Here is a 20,408-nt window from a genome sequence, read left to right as displayed (position 1 = left end):
ATTGTTTTATTGCCCTATCCTCACAGTCGGGTATCACAAGCGCATTTGTTGATGCTGATAACTGAAGGTTTTATGGCCGCTGTGATCGAAGAGCTGTTGTGTATGTTTTTTAGTTTTATTCTTTTATCTTCGTAATTTGGTAAAAAAGTTTTTAATTTTAAATTATTTAAACCCCAGCTTTAGTTTAAATGTATGTGCTAATGTACAAAGAATGGTTAATTTTATTGAAAAGGTAGGGTTTTTTTTAGAATATAAAACAGTATACGTAAAGAAGCGATACCTTTCACGTTAGTCAGCTTACACCTAGTAAAACATTTCCTCTTTGATAATAATTATTTATTTAACGCTATTTTTATGCACATTTAAATTCTATTGGTCATATTGTCTTTGATCTTCTACAAAGGTTAGTAAACCAGGGGATTCTTTTCTGTGTATTTGGTACAATGCGCTCTGCTTTATGATAAAGTAGTCTAATAGATAAATAGCAAAAATATTCCGCATTGTACAGATGAAGAGAAGTGAGGGAGAGAATAAAATCGATGCGAGGATTCAACAGTAAAAATCGTCAAGCTGGGTTCAACAAGGGGACACGTTTTCTAAGCGATTAGGTCCGTTGTGAAGTCACAGACTGACCCCTGGAACCCTTGACCTCTTTTGGACTGGACACCGCTCCGTGTTACATTCTCAACATAAACCAGGAGCCGGTTACTCATAACAGCGCGGTGGGAGCCCTGCAACCTCGAGGGCAGGGCCTGCCGGTGACATTTTGTGTAAACTTGGTGGACACAAACTAAGACGTAGGTAGTCTCATCCGTGTTTAAGAAACAGGACCCCTTCCATGTTTACAGCAAATGCACATACCGAGAACCTGTCCCTTCTGTGGGTATTCTTTTGGTGCTGGTGTACCCTTAAGAACGATATTGAAAATGTGTCATGCCATCTAGGCTTTGATATCGTCTCCCTTACCCCTCTGGCGTTTTATCCACATAAAGTTGTACACTTGCTATTGGCACGATACAGGATTTCTCACAGAAGTATGATTTATTCCGTCGGCGATTTACATAATAGGTTTTTCAGCGTGGAAGGTGGGTGGCTGTGTGAGTTGCCAACACATTGAATTAGGTCTTCTGTGGTGGGAAACTCCTCCTTTGCCAAGACAGGCTATGTTTGGAGCCTTGACTGACTTACCCATATAGTTGCGGTCTACTGTGGTCTGCTGCCTGTTTTCGATCACACCGCTAATTGCGAAACAAATAAGTCTGGTCTTTCGTGTAAAAGTGTAGCTTCCAAAAGCGGTGGAGTGGATGCCCTCGCTGTGCACAAGATGAACAAGTTGTGGTCCTTGTGGACTTTTAAAGAGAACGAGGGCATCTTCGAATTGATAAATTTGACATTTCGTTTGGAGTATTTTAATAGACGGTGCAGTAATACGATGCTATTTTGTCCCTTTACCCTGTGCTAAAATGCACTACTGTTTCTGGCTTTACTAAAACTCTTCCTACATATTAAATTCTAAAATTTGTCAATCAAAAATGTTCAATGATCAGTATACTTCATTCTTATAATACAAAAAAAATATGCATTTTAATTGTTAAGTAAAAGCCCGATTTTAGTTTCGGGCTATACGTCCAATATAGATAGTTACAAAAAAAAAAACACCACTGAAAAATCTGTATTCTCAACTAGCAAACGGCTTTCGTGCATTTTAATACGTCACATATTCTCAATTAGTTAAGGTTAGAGCAACTATCGTATACTACTTCAAAGAACAGAGCAATTTTTGTCAAAATCGTGAGCATGGCTGAGATGAAAAGACAAGCGGATGAGGCAGGCTGCTTGTCTGCAGGTCGAAATCCACGCGAAACGCAGAGGCGACGCCATTACTTTAAATAGATTCTGCGCCCAGTACTCGCTTTGACAGATTTATGATCCTCAATAAAAGCGGTAATGTTCGGCTCCGTAAATCAATCCCATATCCTCCAATATAAACTTACACTGTAGTAAATTCAATGTTTGTATAAGCTTACTGCTACCTAAACTGATATATTCATGGTCCCAAAATTTAACATTTGAATCGATTTAAAAATGCTTTAATTCGTATATTTGTTTAAAAAAATGCTGTACTAACAGAATTCGAAGTATTGCAACATTATGAACAAATAACTAGGAAAAAAATACAAAAATGCAACTTAATGAGTCTTGACAGCGGGAGTAATACCGACTGAGCATTTTTAACTATCTTCTTTTTATTTGGTGTATGCCCGTGCATGATTATGATTTTGAAAAATATTTTCTACATTCTTCATTATTTTTTAAATCTGAAACATATGTAACACAAGGTATAACTCAACCATTATATCATTTGGCAGTTTTAATACCTGACATAATTTATTTAATTGCTCGAATATAGGCAAGATATTACCAGACGATTTTTTAAAATAACATGAATCTTACTGTAATGAATTATTTGATTGTACTTGGAACACTTTGTTGTGTAGTGGACTTTGCCGGAAAGTGGTCACTCTGCCTCTATACGTCACCTTTCAGTTGTTTTTAAGTATATGGTAATAACAATTAGAAAGTGAGATGTGTATTTTTTTATATCAATAAAAGGAAGAACACTTCGATCTTTTATTTGACCTTCAGCAACCAACCATAAATACGCTTGTACTTCGATACGGTCTGAAGTCTATTGTTCGAGAATGCTAAGGCTTCACTACATACACTACGGGAGTGATACAGTATTGTCCATTGTTTCTTAGTATTCTTTGTAGGGCTTTTGTCATGTGAAGCAAATTGTTGATATTGTCTATTATTATTATTATCATCATCATCATCATCATCGTCATCATTACTACTATTGCTATTCCATGGACTACACGTATAACGACACACTGTATGAAAACACAAGATTTAATAATTCTTAACTTTACTTCATAATTCAAGAAGACGGATGTTAATACCATATACTTTCCATAAAGTAAACGATTAGATGCTTATCAATATTAAATCTCCTTCCATAATAATAATAATAATAATAATAATGTCTTTTTATTACTGTTCACTTGTATTGCATTGTTTAATCTCCTCTCCTCTATGATATGTCATATATCACATGACATGTTTGCAGAAGCAACATAAAAGCACGGTGCTTGATTTTAGCTGAAAACTTATATCATACCATATCATGGATAGTAACCCAAATGACACAGGATTCGACATGGAAATGGATATGACGGAAATCGCCATGCTTATTTTGAAAATAATTTAAAGGAAATGAATAGGTGAAAGATTTTAGCAGTATGTTTAGTTCTGTCGACACCTGTCAGTTTTCATAACTTTCATTCATAATAATTTTAAGGATACAAAAGTCCTTTACCATATCTTTAAAATGAAGTATCTTGTTTTTTAATGCTTTGAGCCCAGTGTTAGGTCAGAGTGGTCCCGCGAGCGAGAGCGGTGAAGACCCCCATCCCCCTCGCGGTCACGTGATTCATTAAATAATTAATGCAGAGGTTGCAGAATAGATATGTATTCGTCAGGATAATCGCAGACATGGTCTCCCTGTGTCTGACGTGAAATTCAACTGTCCTTTTAAAAACAAGCCTATAGGAGAGGAAAAAAGAGAGGGAGAGACACAGAGAGGCTGCAATAAAACAAATTTGGAGGGGAGAGAGTCTCGCCGTGTGGATATTGTAAGTATAACGGAAAGAAGAGATACTACCTCTTTTCAAGTGCTTGCTGTGCGGTGTTTCCAAGTATAGGCATTATTTGCAGTGATATTGTGGTAAATATGTAAAAATAATCAAATTATTGCTATTTTCTAGTATATTCCGCGTGAATGGCATTTTATGTTCTTATTCTTTGACTATATATATATATATATATATATATATATATATATATATATATATATATATGCAGTATGTGTGTATGCATGTATTCTGCTTATGCTGTAATTTGCCATTACATTTTCCTAACTGTTCCACCCCTCACTACTCATATTTCGCACTCTCTTCCACTCTCTCTCTTTTCTTCACCAGCACTTGCCTTGATTTATAGTGATACGTGTGTCAGCGGTAGCGCGGCTGCCATTGTATGTTTGTGAGAGAGTTGTGTTGTTTATGGCAGCGTCCACGATAAATCATTTTTTCTGAGAAAATGATGCACAAACGATGATACTTTGGAATGAGGAAGAGATTCCATGATCCTCGCTCTTCACTGGCTTCCCCGTTGTCGTCTACTGTGCTTCTCAGTTTGATTATTGTGGACGATTTACAGTAATGGATCAGCTATTAATATGAAGGCTCTACAGCTTTGTGTCTTGAGTTACAGCATATGCGATTACCAATTAAGGGAAGATTTGTTTAAATTTGGGAGAACGGGAACGCCTCGTCGCCATATAAATCTCGTAAAAGAGCAGGATCCAATGAAAAAGTTCATGAGTTCTAGACGAGGCATTCCATATTATTCGAGCGGAGACTGATTGACTTTTATCCGCAATACAACGACCGTGGACAATAAACTTAAGAGGACTCCAAAAGTGTAGTAGGCTTTGTAAGGAATCTAGGTTGTAAGGTGCCGACGACATATCAGGAACGAATATCCTTCATTTCTAGCCAATGGAATCTCGGACCAGTGTCCATGTATGTTTTATTTAGAATTTTATTTAATTATTTATTTATTCACAAAACATAAAAATGGTTTAAAGTGTTTTTGCAAGCTAGAGAAGTATGGGCTTGGATCAAACGATTTATCAGAGGAACCTCTTCAGATTCTAACTATGTAGAAAAAAATATCGCGTTTTTATTGCATGCCATTCGTTTTATTGTGTGGGTGTGCGTGGCTACAGATTTCGTTAACAATAGCAATGCTGTATATATAATGATTTCCTGAAGAGCAATGTAGATGGCTGTAAATTTAAGGTGAGAACTGAAGCTTTGTAGAATGGATAGGCCAGTACTGTTTACATTGTGTGCAATGCTTCTACACGGATTAGGCGTGATGGCCGCGAGAGGATTCATTTTATTATAAGTAGCAAGTCCAAAGAGAACAATAAATAAATGATCACTTTGACTTTCTGGAGAGTACATTTCAATAATCAACTATATTTAAAACTGATCTATTGTATTTTAACGAGAATGTATGAAAGTTTAAATTATACCACTGTAGCGTCTCAATAGTATGAAGCCTTTTCTCAGTACCTTTGTACTTTAAACCTTCATGTACAAACAAATACATGTCCCAGACTTCTATTGAGTATTACTGGGCGCAGCAGTACGGTGTAACAATTAAGATACGCGTGTACGGAGGGCTTTGTCTAAAACTATCTGTGTACTAATTTTGTAGTTTGGGACTCATTGTGGAAACAGAAGTGTATTTAATACTATAACATTTGCATCACATTTGATCATATCTTGGAAATGCTACAGTATTGAGTCAAACATTTTCTGCATAACATTTGTCATACTGTGTGTGTTAGTATAATAGTAGCCGTAATAATAATAATAATAATAATAATAATAATAATAATAATAATAATAATAATAATAATAAATGAATAAAGATTGTTGTTGTTAATATTATTTTTATATTATTATCATCACTTTCTACATTCTTATGGATATTTGAGTTATTGTTAAACGTTTAGTTCATTTTGTGCGAAAAAATATGATGCAACAATTGATCGAGGCCGAGCTCTGCGTCGTAAGTACGATGCTTAATGTATTTATTACCTATGCAATTCATTTATTTACTTATAGTCGGCTACGGAGTGCAAGTCATGTTTATTTTCTTACATGAATGAATGAAGCATATCTGTCATGCTATGCGGTTACTGACAAAATAATAAGCAATAAGTAAGCAATAAAAATACTTTACCAGTTACTTCCAAAACTGTATTTTCAAATTGAGTTAGATTCCTTGCAGAAAGAGAATAAACTTATCTTCGGTCTAATTCAGGTATTCCTATAAATCATCATCTAATTTGTGGTATGCTTAAACTATCCATGGTCAAATATAACGTAAACAAACATAGAGGAAGGTTAGACAAAATTCACTCGTTCATTTTAACCATGAAATTTTTCGTTTTTCTTATCATTGTAGTAATGTCTTCGTTAATATGTATTTTATATATTTTGTATCATAAATTCTAACCCCAGTAAAAAAATAAACAATAAATAAAACGGTCTTGAGACGCACTTAAAGTGGCGTTCTATATCAGAATCGTTAATAAAATTTCACTCTCTTATATTCAAGATACCAAAGATCCACCTATTATCTTTAGGAAGCACTCTCTTAATAATAATAATAATAATAATAATAATAATAATAATAATAATAATTTGAGGGATGTGGAGATAAGTAACATCATTCAAAACCCAGGAAATTAATTGGTGCATCAAACAGCCATACAAAACCTGTTTTATTCTTTAAAATTTAGCAGAACTATTCAAATGCCAAATCAGAAATCAGGATTACAAGAAGTTCAAAGCGAATATTAACTCATGTATGCCTTCGTCATTTTTTCAGTGGAAGAATTCTGTAAGCAATGGCGTGCACATACGTGGGCGCTTGTGTGTGTATGTGTGTGTTTGTGTGGGAAGCACATTCATAACACACAATAGTCTCGAACCAAGCCAAATCAAAGCCAAGTGCGCCAGTCACGAGGAATAAATAAACGTGTTTTTTTAAACACTTAAGTGATTATAATATATTATCGCAACTGGGTCTATATTTTAAGAAGAATGGTTTAGATTTAACCGGATATTAATATTGAAGATCCGATTGAAAATTCATATTTTTCTTAGCAGTTTATAGCTTTTAATGTCTTCAGCACTTCAGCATATGTGCTAAGCAGGTGACGCTTCTAAGCTTTTCACAGACATGTATGCTCAGGTATCCAATTCGGGGAAAACGTCGGTTTTAAGAATCAGATGAACATGACTACTTGTAATCCTACAGAAGTTCATAGGTTTTAGCTACCATGTATCCTCGATATCGACCTAGCCGCCGTACAATTCCTCTTTTTTTATTGTCTCGGTGCATAAAGTCCATCTTGCCAACGTTCGCTCAAGACGATGAGTTGAAATATAGACCAGTAATCCGGTTTCAATTTGGAACTTGCAGAAACTTCGGCGGAAGTAATCGGTTAGAAAAAAAGCCCTCTGGTCGCTCCTAAATGTCCGTTTTTTTTGGTGCAGGCGTCCTTGCGCGTGTTTCAGTGGCAGTAGGCGCCGTGGTATGTTTCTCTTATGCCTTGTGGATAAATTGTGCCTGAAACCATCGATGATCATTTAGCCCTTAAAAGATGCACCAACTCCCCAATTCACACTGCGACCATTATAAATATCCGGATATCTAAATATTTTTACGTTTAAATGAAGTTGCATAAGTAATATAAAAGCATGACTTTAAGAGGCGCCTTAAGAATTTGCCCTCCCTTATCTGTTAAATGTACTCGACTACTGCACAGACAGGTAAGGCTTGCTAGCTAGGACTGACTAGAGCTGTATGAGTTTCAGAAGAAAGAGCTATAATTAGTCAACCATTGTATGACCTATGCAGGAGCCATCTGATGACCTACAAGACTAAGCAAAAATTCTAGCACATCAAGTCATTTCCATTCAAATAGGTAACTGCGAGGTTAAAGAACAACCAGCTCCTCTCTCTCTTCCTTGCTATTATTTCCTGTTCGTTTACTCTGTTTCGCTTGCTGCTAACTCAGTTCATAAACGCGTAATGTTTAAGGCAAAACAATATATAAGCACTACGTAAATGTTACGAACGGGTAACGAGTGTGATTGAATGTGTGTGTGACTGTGTGGTCCCTTAGAAATAATAGATTCCGTGTCTTTATAAATCCTGTTTTTTGACAAAACAATTAAATTGAATAAATGACAATACCAAAGACGTACTTCTTAATATCACGTTTTTCGTCTTTAATATGGAGCAAATAGGTCTCAAACAGACTCATTTATCAGTTATGTCACTGGATATACAAGATACAGTTGCATAAATACATAACGGGTCTTGTGCTTCCCGTATGTCTGATACGTTTTTTGTTCACATATATGTCTGGTAAGTTACAACGCTTTCAATTTAATGGCGTGAAATTATTTTTTACACGTTTTATTATTATTATTATTATTATTATTATTATTATTATTATTATTATTGATGTGACTGTTGCCGAAAAGCCATGTTATTGTTTCAGTATGTGGAATTTATTGATAACTTTGCTTGTTAAACTCCATATCTTATAATACTATAGGATAAAATTCTGAATAGGAAATGTAATACCAAAAGAGCTTATATACAGAGCTACATACGGAATCAATTTAGATATAAACAAAAAAGAACTATGACAAAATAAAACGTAAAGAACAAGGTAAGTGCTGATGTGTGTGAATGTTTTCAGCGTGTCAATTTCCGTGCTAAATGGTCACTCTCAGTTTTATGTGTGTTATAATATCCTTCAGATATGAAAAGCGTATTCAATTTTATGTAAATATACAACAATATATTCCAATTGTTTGCGTAAATATCGCGATTTGCATAAAATCTAATACACGTCCCTTAAATTGGCTATGTAATTTGTGATATGCTTCATTTGTATTTTATTTTAATATTTACTTAATTTGATGATTCTTAAGTGGAACTAGAGGTCAGTCTGAGAGTCGCCTGTTCAGGGTTGGCTGCGATATAGCTGCTTACGCACTGAACGCAGTTAAAGATTACCTAAATGGTTTAATTAAAAATTAAGCTGCCGACCAAAGAATGGCCTGATGAACGAATTGTGCTCTTTTTCGGAGGGACGAGCGTGGACGATCAAAGCAATATGCACAGTTCTGGTGGGTAATTGATCTTTGAAAGGCAATCTTAGAGACTGGCATTCCTCCACTTTCTCCTATTAAACTGCTATAATCTATTATAAATATCATCAGTGGACGGTCAGGGAGCAGATGGTCGGTCACCCCTCGAAGATAGCCAACGTGGTATAGCCACAGAACTCGCGTGGCTATGTTCCAGTTGTCTTTTGTACATGCAATTACCTCAAATTATGAAATGTAGTTTAGAGGAAAAGGTGCGTCGAGAGTAATGTTGCTCTGCAGTCTATTTATAGACGCACACTGATTCCAATAAAAATGATAGATCATCTAATTATAATTATCTGACAATAACCATAGATTCTATGAAATGTAATATATAATTGTAATGCATTTAGGTTTGTATATATATATATATATATATACACACACACACAGACGTACACATATATATGTATTGTGTGAGTGTGTGTGTATGGGCCTCTAAGCGTTATTTTGCGGTGCAACTGCATGAAGAGCGCTTCATTTCAGAACTGCCTTTAAAATGAGCCAGAGTTGACGTATGAAGTCACGTGAGTGCATAACTCAATGCATTATTTTGGCATTTGGATGGAAAGGGCCTTGTCGTCTCGCGGCGGTGTTTCACCCAGTCACTAACTGAGCTATTAACAACTGCTTCATAATAACATACCAAATGGGATGAGATCGGGGTTTCGCAAACCGCTGATTTTAAAGAAGACATAATGCGGGTTCTTTAAAAGCTTAAGAAAACAGGCTGGGATTTATTCAAACACTTATAATATGTGTGGAGGCAATTCAAAAGTGCTTCATTTGATTGACCATTAATCTGGTGAGTTACTATTATCCAACGCAATGGTCACTCGAAAAACCGAAAATCTGTCAAATGAAGACCGTCATTCCGCATACCTCCCCTGTTTATTTCAAAGTTTAATAACATAGGCCTATTTCGCATTGCATGTTTCAGAGATGGGGGTATATTATAGTTTCAGCTTCTGTGTAGCTAAAGACATTGGAACAAATGTGCGCATGGGGTAATAATAAGAGAACTTTATAATAAAGTTTGAGCTATCGTTTTATAACAAATCTTTTCGGATATTTGTGCATTGTTATATTAAAAGGAAGTTTAAAACAAAAAATGTCCATAGATTGTGTAGTATAAGTAGTTTATGTGTTTGTAAAGGAAGGATTAAGCAATGAATTTTATCATTATATATTGCATAAATAATCGAATCTTCATTCATCTGCTAATATTTACAGATGAAGTTTAATTTATGTGCTAGGTTTGATGGTAACCATTGACTAAGACGGTCTAAAATCGCTCCATGCCCTTTTTTGAAGAAAAAAACCTGACTGATCACTTATTCTTTGCAAGGTTTCCCTTCCTTTTGTTCTACCTAATGTCAGCTTTGGGCGGTTGTAGGCTGTATTTTATAAGTTACTTATTTCTCTGAGCGCAGCTTCAACTCATTTGCGTGGTATCGGCGCGGAAAATCAGCTGAGGGGACTTCATAACGAATTATGCCTGCAGTAAAGCATAGTCGCGCTGGATCTAGGCAAGCCAAATCGGGTTGTGAGTGTGTGGAGGCAATAAATAACTTTATAGCACTATAGGCCGCACAGCTGAGGAGGTCAGGGAATCCTCTGTTTGATTTATGTGTTTGGGTATCTGTCAGGACTTGAACGCACAAGTGCGCCGGACGTTTTATTTTACTTTAATAAGAGGCCTGTATGCAAAGTATGATAGACATTTTGTCCTACCGCATCTTAGCATTTAAATCTTCGATTTCTTGCATGTAGTCTATTTATTTATATGTGCATGTCTGTTTATAGGTGTGATTTTGTGTTTTCAATTGTATACATGAAAGTATAATATAGACATAAATGAATAGTATGCAGATACATTTCGTTTAACATCATTCTGAAACCACTTTCAATATGTACTATATAATTTTTTAGCAAAACACTACTCATTTTCTAACTAGTAATTGTTGTCTTTCTTCCTTCCAAAATGCAAATCTATAATAGTAATTATAGCCTATTACTTACTAATAATTCCAATAATGGTATTATTGTAAACACCACATCACACCTACGAGGTGAAGGAGACTATTACAATTTATTTAGTATTTCAATCGATTATGTATTATAGATTAATACAGTTATAACAACAGTGGATCTAGACTATGGATATACGCTCCTCCATTAAAATGGGTCTGATTGTCTGTATTTTGCTTGAACAAATCCCAATCTTGTCTTTAAAAGGCAAATGGATGCTAAATACTCAGTATACAACTATTCGTTATTAATCATGTGGCACATATTTAGCGAGAAAAATGAGTTTGTTATATTTTAGTTACCTTATAACGTTTCTCTTTGTCTTTAAATAACAAAATGCATATATATATATATATATATATATATATATATATATATATATATATATATATATATATATATATATCGTATATATATATATGTGTGTGTGTTTGTGTGCGTGAATCTTCTTATTACGAATGAATTACAATGTAACGTTAAAAACTTTTTTTGCGTAGTACCAGTGCATGTGGCCCACGTGAAAAAAGACCATACACGTGAATAATACATTTTGAAGGAAAGATATATACTGGGAAATATATTCATTCAAATTAATCAAATAGTAATTTACCTGTAATTTCATATGAGTAAAAAACATTCATAAATACGTACTTCGATGGACATGGTAGGTTTGCTTGCATTTATTAGAATTTTCAGTTTTCTCATTCGATTTAATGTTTTGGCCTTTTTCTCCCTAGACGATACAACTTATCAAGACGCTTTCTGATTGTATAATCTCTTGTCGTGATAAAGGACGCATAAGCGGTGAGTGATTTTACGTAAATTCCTTTCAAATACAGCTGCATACAAAACTTGAATTTTATTTTTAGTTGGCTTTTAAGTGTCTAATACACACATGTCCATTGTTTATGCACAGGAATATTTGCATTATTTCGTATAGTTGTTTATATAACAGCTTTCCTAACAGGAATGGCTCAACGAATTGTTTTATGTAATTGTATGCAGTCATCTAAAGGTAAATACTAGCCCTACCTTAAATGGCACCGAATCACTGTATTTCCTTGACTAAGAATTCTATCTTTGCAGCATTCATTCCCGTAAAATTTCCTAACGTACTGAATAATTACTAGATTTGACATTGTTCAACGTCAACAGATTATCGTCTATCTAAATATTACAGAACTGCTATATTACATACATTGCCCATGCATTACATAGAAAATACCTGGAGCACAGACCATTATAAGAATCAATTCCTCATAAATCCGAACTTAAATGTAACGCTAGCACTCACCGGCAATTAAAACGTCTACCAGCATTATACTATTTAAACGTAACTATAATTACACTTTTTTAACGATAAGAAAAAAAACATCGAAATTTTATGTTAAACTACATCCAAACGAACATGCTGCACTTTTATATAGATCTTACATCCCCACAATGGATTGCGATGAACCATCCTTAAGTCTGTTAACGCTTTTTCAGATTTAAAAAGGAATATCTTGAAATATCCGGTTCCAAAACATTTCAAATGAAGCTTTTATTATTTGGATAATGGATCGAAATAATCAGCAAGAAACGGTAGTAAGACAGTAATCCAGAATGAGGGTTTACGACTATTTCCGTAAAATTAGTCGGCAGATTTTTCACAGTTCATCCCGAGTAGTCCCGTTTCTTTGACTCTGAAAAGCAAAACACAATTTTGATGTTGTCAGTAGTAGGGGTTCCTTTCCTTTTCCGAGCTTTAGTTTTTGCTGCAAAGTCACTAACAATGCAAAAGAAAAAAGTTGCAAACACCTACATTTTTCTCCCCTGTTCTCCTCCTACGTCGGGTAAGAGCCTTTCTATTGGAGTACCTACACGAAATGCATCTTTTTAAAGTTGCAGTTTACAGCTGCTACGTGTGGTCGAAGTCATAAATCTTGTGCGGCTATGAACGACAGGGGTAGTGTCCTGAATAACAAAATGGAGAAAGACGGGTGAGAGAGATAAGCAAAGTTAATGGGAGGACGAGGAACACCTTCATACTATTCCCCGCATTTTCATTCGTTTCAGCTTTCGCTCCTTCATTTCCTTTTCTGTCTTTGAAATGAAGATTTACTGTCTTTGCCCTACAGGTAAAAATCAATTTTACGAAGTTTTTTTATACCGTTTTATAGACGTCTTTGTGGTTCACATATCCATATCTGTTAAATATCACAGAATACTTTTGTCTCTTGTTTATACACCCCTCCCTCGCCTCTGTGGTCCGCCTGTTGTCTGTTCACCAAAACTTTTTTTTTTTCATGCTATGCCACGCATTAATTATGATAGGAGCCCTGTGTGTGTGTGGGGGGGGAGTCTTGAAACATAAACAACACAGATAGTACAATGTTTCTACCGCTAGTCAATAGCGGGCCAGAGCAAGTAACGTGATATGCACTTGAGAGGGGAAACCTGAAGCTTTGCCTCCATACTAAATAACATTAGCATAGATTGACACTGAACTGTGAAACACGTGAATCAAAAATCACTGGCTTGCCATCGGAGGCCTCTGTCCACCACGTCTGCAATTAGCATAATTTTTCACTAGTGACGCTGTGTTTGATGGGGATTAACACTCCTGCCCGGTACTCCATACAGCCCCGGTATTTTAAAATTGCACAAAGGCCTTGTGTTGACAATACGACCGTTAGCCATCTCCATAAAATTATATGTAAGAGGAAATTTTCACTACGAAACGAGATTTGGATTATGTTGTTAAGCTTTGTGCTGTGAAAGAAGGGGGGAAATCTGAGGCCATTGTTATCAGCGAGCAGGGCGTACCAGTCGACGGGGCAGCCAGGATCTCACAGCCTGTCCATTTGCAGCCCCGAGCTTTCCTCAGATCTTTGATGCTAAACCGTCTCGCCTTTCCTAACGGAGGTAATCTGTACGAGAATAACTGCGAGTTTGGGAGTGGGCAGCCGCTACACAGATACATTTTTTTTAATATTCGTCACGATTTCAAAGAACATAACTCCTGCTTATTGATTGCTGTGAAGCTGGATGTGAAAATATATTATGCCTACCCGTGCTTTCCTCGTCAGAGGCTAAGGTAAGCTGGACTGAAATAGGCTATCAGTTTGTGAATGGCGGAGTGTATGTCCCAGTGATTTATGACCATATGACTCCAATCGCGGTTCAAGAAGAGTTCACAATGCTTTAAGCTTCCTTCCTCACAGCTACTCCTTTTCTTTTTCTTCTCATCTCTATAAAACGAACTTATTTGAATCCTAGCTTTTAGCTGCAAAGAACGAGGACAAATGTTTTTAGCATATTTTTTAAATCGCTAACCGTGTGCTGAGGTCCCGGACAGAGCTTTCATTATAAATTAGATCATTTTACAACTACGATCTTCTTTCAGTTTGTGCCTGTTTGTGTCTTACTCTGGAATGTGTTTGAATTTGAATTTAAATAATTTACAGAGGTCTCTGGGCTTTATGACGTTCGATTTGCTGAAGACCTCATGATTTTGGGTCAGAAATACGAACAGGATTGCTATGATTTCGCATCGTATTGAAACCTTTGAAAACAATATGTTAATTCCACACACACACGTATGTGTGTGCGTGTGTGTAGTTTTGACAATGCTATAGCTAAATTCCGTTTTCATGTCTTCATCGCTGCTGACGGTGCAGTTGTACGGTATACGGATTATGTTTCACGTCGTAATTGTGTTAAAGAAATGTACTGGAAACTTTGATAGCGTTACGGTAACAAGCAGGCCGAAGGGGTCTGTTTTCAGGTTAATTGCAACACGATATAATTTAACATTTATTATTCCTGCTGTGATTTTTCTACAAATCCTTGGAGTAAATAATTAGGATTCCAGCCGTCCACAGGAAAGATAAATGACCGACATTTGTGACGTGATGGGAGTTGATATACAAAAGCTCTAGGTTCCCCGACAAGCAGAGATATGACTCGCTTTATTTCATTTACATTGATACAATGATTTTTTTGCTCTACTTTTTATTTTATTAACAAAAATCAACTATGACGTACATTATGTTTCAATGTCATGTGCACTGTAAAATTAATCTTAGCTACATCACACCAGTCGGACACAATGCTGTTTAAGAGTTTCTTTTGTTCTGAAATTTATTAATTTGGAGTTTTCTTGTACTGAACAGCTTATTTTGGAATTTACGTAGCCATGTTGACATTTTGTTGATTTATTGAAAACAAATTTGCTTTATAATTTATTTGTATGCTGTCTTGATTACCTATTTGATATTTTAAACAGAACCTAAGCGAAACTCGAAGAAATGTAATATGGATTTTATGTTAAATGGCATTATTTCCAAAAACATTAAATGAAATCAATGCAGTTGTGTTTTGTCTGTTTAATTAATAATGATTTAATACAGACCGTTAAGTGTGCCAGAACATTTAGATTTTTGAGACATCATGGTAAAAAGATTCAAAAAGATTTTGTTAAATACAACCATAACTTTACATTTTCTGTACAAATCGATTGTATTTTCAGACCAGCAAAGTGGATGTCATTATAAATCTTGAGATTTCACTTTCAAAGACAGAGAGTTTCAGATAAAACCATGAAATGTGACCTCTCTGTGGTCCAAAATGAAATGTAGTTGCAGAGAAGACGCATCACACCTGATCAGTAAGCTATCGGAACCACACCTAGTTTTTTAATGCTTTCTGTTTTGGCCAAATGACCCTCTTGCGTCAGAATCCATGGATGATACGTCTCCCAGTATTCAATTTTCACTGGCGTTTAAAAATCCTTAAACATAAATGACAAGAGGCACAACTGCAGTTTCCTGCTGTTTAATATAACCGAAAAATATTTTTGCGATTGAATAGTAGAATAAACAAAAAGATTCACTCACAGTAAAACGATTAACTACATAACATTTTGGCAGTAACATTTTATATGTTTATGCATATCGTTCTTCAGGCTGTGTCTAAGTGTGTAGCATTTGCATGAATTACTATAATAAAATCTATTAGTATTTTATACTATTTTATAAGGACACTACTCACCAATAATGAGTATTCCTTGAGTTAATGATTTTTTTGTTTAGAAAATATTACATAAAGAGAACAAACCTTGAATCAATATATGGTACAATACCCCAAATACTGTTTTCCTATCATTTTGCCATCACATGTAATGCTACTTAAATCTAAGAAACAACGTATTCTCATACTAAAATTACAGCGCAATAATTTATATTTTACATGAAAAAATATACGAATGAAAAAAGAGAGTAAAACCAGAATGCATGTAAAAAGGCAAAGAAATAATCAAACTAAATTATACCAATTAAATATGTGGAAATTGCACTTTCAGATAAATCACGTTTATTTGTTCGTGATGGTTAGTACACTTTGCTCTTCAATTTTGTAAGCGGTTTCGGGGAAGGAACAGAAAATAAATCTAGCTCCATCTAACAATGTAAGCCGCATTTGGAAACTCGCTATTCATGTCATGACGCTTTTCAGTGGTGAAGATGGATTTATGCCTGAGCTTCTCTTATTTGATTCTTATAACCCTTCAGGTCAGCTTCCAAGAGGCAATTGGAAAGAGACTGTCACGTGACCTCTGGTGCCAATGTTCTTCCAGAAGGTCGTCAAGACCTTGGTAGCTGGTGAAAATATTTTCGGAAATGCAGAAAACGTCTTATTACGACAACTCTACACTTTTCGGAGGCTACTCGTACCAAGCCAACGGGTTTGGTTATGATGCCGCGCAACCAGTATACCAGTCCTCAGGGCACTTGGAGAGCGACTACCAGAGATCCGCCTGTTCCCTCCAGTCCCTTGGCAACAGCACCCCACAGCAGCACACGAAGACGAAAGAAATCAATGGGAGCTGCATGCGCCACAGTCTACCACCTGAACATCATCAAGCACCCCCAGTCTCCCCTCCCCAGAATCCATCCAACAGTACCAACAGCAGTACAACGCAACAGCCGGCTAGCAGCAGCAGCAGCAGCAACGCAAAAGCAGCCCCCACCAAGTCCCCCACCCTCCCTCCCAACGCCACACTCGCCAAACAGATCTTTCCTTGGATGAAAGAGTCAAGGCAGAACTCTAAACAGAAAAACAGCTCCCCGTGCGCAACTACAGCTAACGGTGTGTCTCCGATTGCTTCGTTCATTTGCTGTGTTTGTAGGTGTACACCACCGAATGTCATTTTGAAACAGAAACACTGATATTGACCGTACTTATTTTAGATACAGAAAAATGCAAGGAGATTTTGTACATTGCAAACAATGACTTGCTCCCAAAAGGCGCAAGGAACAATTAGATGAAATCATTAAAGATATAAATTAACCGAAAATAACATTTTAAAATAGCCGTTACATTTTGGTTGTAGTGCTGGGTCAATATTTGTAAATCGTCAGAACTAGTACGTTCTACTAAAGAACTGCTGTTATCTGTTTTAATATTTTCTAGTTTTCGCTGAAATGTGTCAAGACCGGTAAAATTCTGAAATATAATTGTCGCATTATGCTTTAAAATGTTCGGACAGTTTTAATAGGCTTTACCTATTAAAAATAATTAAGCTGCTGATCCTAAGTGTATCTATTCTCAGTACTACGGCGGCTGATGCAATTTAAATATACCAGGTCAGTGTTGAGCTCAGTGCTCTTAATAAATGCCAGTTAGGAAACAGAAAGGACTAATATAAAGGGGTTAAGTTTCCATGGTTTATTAGTAAATGGTGCATTCAATTTTTGAAGTTAGTAATTATGTTTCATTTCATTTCCACCCAGTGGAGAGCTGCAGTGGTGAGAAAAGCCCTCCGGGTTCGGCGGCTTCCAAAAGAGCGCGCACAGCCTACACGAGCGCGCAGCTGGTGGAGCTGGAGAAAGAATTCCACTTCAATCGGTACCTGTGCCGGCCGCGGCGCGTGGAGATGGCCAACTTACTCAATCTCAGTGAGCGGCAGATAAAAATATGGTTCCAAAACCGAAGAATGAAGTACAAAAAGGATCAAAAATTGAAGGGAATGGGCTCCTCCTCTGGTGGTGCGTCTCCGACTGGAAGCCCCCCCCTCCCCATGCAATCATCTGCTGGTTTTATGAACCCCATGCATTCAATGAGTGGTACCTTTGAGGACACCTCTCCACCATCATTCAATAAGCCTCATCAGAATTCTTATGCCATGTCAACAGCCTACCAAACCCCTATGAAACCATGTCCTTCTCAACAGAAGTATGGCAATACCGCACCAGAATATGACCCTCATGGTCTACAGGGTAACGGTGGTAATTATGGGACTCCGAATATTCAGGGTAGCCCTGTGTATGTTGGAGGAAACTATATGGATTCAATTCCCACATCAGGGCCATCTCTATATGGTCTCAATCACCTGCCACATCACCAGTCTAATAATATTGACTACAATGGTGCAGCACAGATGCCAAGTAACCAGCATCATGGACCATGTGACTCCCACCCAACATACACAGACCTTTCAGCGCACCATCCTTCTCAGGGTAGAATCCAGGAGGCTCCCAAGCTAACGCATCTGTAGCAGGTTTGGAAAAGAAATTATATTAATACATGGGGCGCTGCAACGGGATTTATCAAATGATCCAGTGGTTTCGTATAGTGTCTAAATATGTCCCTGTTGATGTTGCCATATTTTTGTTCTAAGTGATATTAATCGTAAATTTAATTGCATTTAAAATTTTTGCTGCCAACCCCTATTAAGGCCCACTTAGAATTATGACAAAAGTCGAAAGTGGTGAAGTATCCCACAGTTTTTTTTTTTTTTACATAACATACTTGCATTGGGCCATTTTGATAAATGAATCTGGTTTATTACTCTGCACAACTTACAAGCACGTATGAAAATGTGTAATAGTCTAGAGTTTTTTAAATTTGATTTAAAAATGTTTTTATATATATATACATATATATATGTATGTATATGTGTATATATATATATATATATATATATATATATATACACACACATACATACGCACACACACACACACACACATACACAAAGCTATTCTGCTTATTGCAGAAAACCACTGGATTGTTTTAGTTTACTTTCCCTTTCATATTACCTCTCTACCTAAACCTATCACCTTAACTGGCCAACCTGCAGTAAACGCATTAACTCTTCTGTGCCAATACAAGGGGGGAAAGGTCATGTGTTCTCTAACATTACTGAATGCCCATCACTTCTTGTTCATGCTGTGGGGTTGCTATCTGTAAATGTTAGCATCCAGAAAATGTCGATAAATTCTGGAAATATTTGCCTTGTCTTAAGCACAGTATTTGCGTTAGACTCCAAATATGTACTACCTTAATTTCTCCCTTTATCTGAAGCATATTCTCTCAAATTTTCATACATTAGGCCATTCTTCTCTAAAGTTCATTTATAAAAGCCCATCTCCTTTCCTTTCTTGACCTAACGTGAAAACAGGGTATATTTGAACAAAATGTATGACCGAGATATCGAGCTTAAGTGATGGCTTCCAGAAGTTCACTAAAGCTTTCTTGTCTGGGCATCATTGTTGCACTTAGAGTTTACATTTTAAAGGGTAGATAAAAATATTTTGAAATGGAAGAGCCCAGGCAGCTCAATCGTGGGTGTCTTCTTATGTGTTAGAGTGAGCATTCATAAATATATATTTATTTGTTATAGCCAATATTTCTTTTTTATTATTTATCCCCTCAATATTATGTATTTATAACAAGAAAATGTACTTTTTTAGTATTTACCTGTTATAAAAGATGTGTTATTGTCATTGTAAGCACATTTATTTTAGTTATTGTATTTTAGAAATTAGTAGTTTATGTTATTCTTGTACATAAAAAATAATGTATTGGGTTTTGCTGGAGGCATGAGGACGGGATCAGACTGACTGTTACTGCATAGTCGAGAATTAGCTAAAACTCTGTTTGAGAGCCTTTGTTCTTGGTAGATACATTTATTTCCTTGCTAAGAGTTGTCTGTGGAACAATTCTTAAATAAAAATTTCTGTTATGCAGTTCCGTTGGTCTTTTAAACGCCACAAGTGAGAATACGTAATAATTCTCCACACCACCACTGTCCTCTTTATACACGGAGACCCACTGAATTACGCACAAAGTATTATAAAAAGGGATATACTCGTTGTTTCTCAATCTAACTCTTCCATCGGAGCATGCGTTCTTTAAGTGTTCTTGCTAGTGCTTTCAGTCAGACCAATCCCAGTAAGCATCGAATGCCTCCGCTGTCGTCTGCAGGTCACGTGGTATCATGCCATTGTAGGCTCACGGGTTCATCTGGAATATATACAAAGAAAATACATTCAGACCTCCCAGTCTATGAATATTAAAGTTAAATGCTGGGATTTCCAAAATTTTATTAATTCAAGGGTGGTTATGTTCTAAAGCAAGTTTGTATTACAAATGAAAAACAACTATACAACGAAGTATGCTAATGGTGGTTACATTATATATAATTAATGTATCAATAGAACATTTTGGCTGTTTTAGTTA

General features: G+C 36.1%; 1 protein-coding gene and 1 long non-coding RNA gene across 17 annotated transcripts in view; one reads left to right on the top strand and one right to left on the bottom strand.

The window, feature by feature from the left end:
* hoxb3a (homeobox B3a) overlaps window positions 1–18,763 on the top strand; it is a 45,480-nt gene extending 26,717 nt beyond the window's left edge. For 11 of the 16 annotated variants that reach the window (XM_049014022.1, XM_049014023.1, XM_049014027.1 and 8 more), the window contains 3 exons: window positions 11,642–11,708; window positions 16,457–17,033; window positions 17,678–18,763. In XM_049014022.1, coding sequence (XP_048869979.1) covers window positions 16,565–17,033; window positions 17,678–18,441 — 1,233 coding nt within the window. In that variant the 5' untranslated portion in view covers window positions 11,642–11,708; window positions 16,457–16,564 and the 3' untranslated portion in view covers window positions 18,442–18,763. Of the gene's footprint in view, window positions 1–3,250; window positions 3,696–3,981; window positions 4,647–8,292; window positions 9,679–11,641; window positions 11,709–12,859; window positions 13,984–16,456; window positions 17,034–17,677 lie in introns of those variants that run through there. The other 5 variants (XM_049014035.1, XM_049014036.1, XM_049014034.1 and 2 more) reach the window with 5 other exon arrangements.
* LOC125742224 (uncharacterized) lies at window positions 12,423–13,154 on the bottom strand. The gene is made up of 2 exons (XR_007398050.1): window positions 13,057–13,154; window positions 12,423–12,860 (listed from the first exon to the last, which is right to left on the bottom strand). It is a non-coding gene; the product is annotated as an uncharacterized LOC125742224 (long non-coding RNA).
* Window positions 18,764–20,408: the final 1,645 nt, after the last annotated feature.

The sequence above is a fragment of the Brienomyrus brachyistius genome, chromosome 5 (assembly GCF_023856365.1).
Source record: "Brienomyrus brachyistius isolate T26 chromosome 5, BBRACH_0.4, whole genome shotgun sequence".
NCBI lineage: Eukaryota > Metazoa > Chordata > Actinopteri > Osteoglossiformes > Mormyridae > Brienomyrus > Brienomyrus brachyistius.
This window is presented reverse-complemented; position numbering and strand designations above follow the sequence as displayed.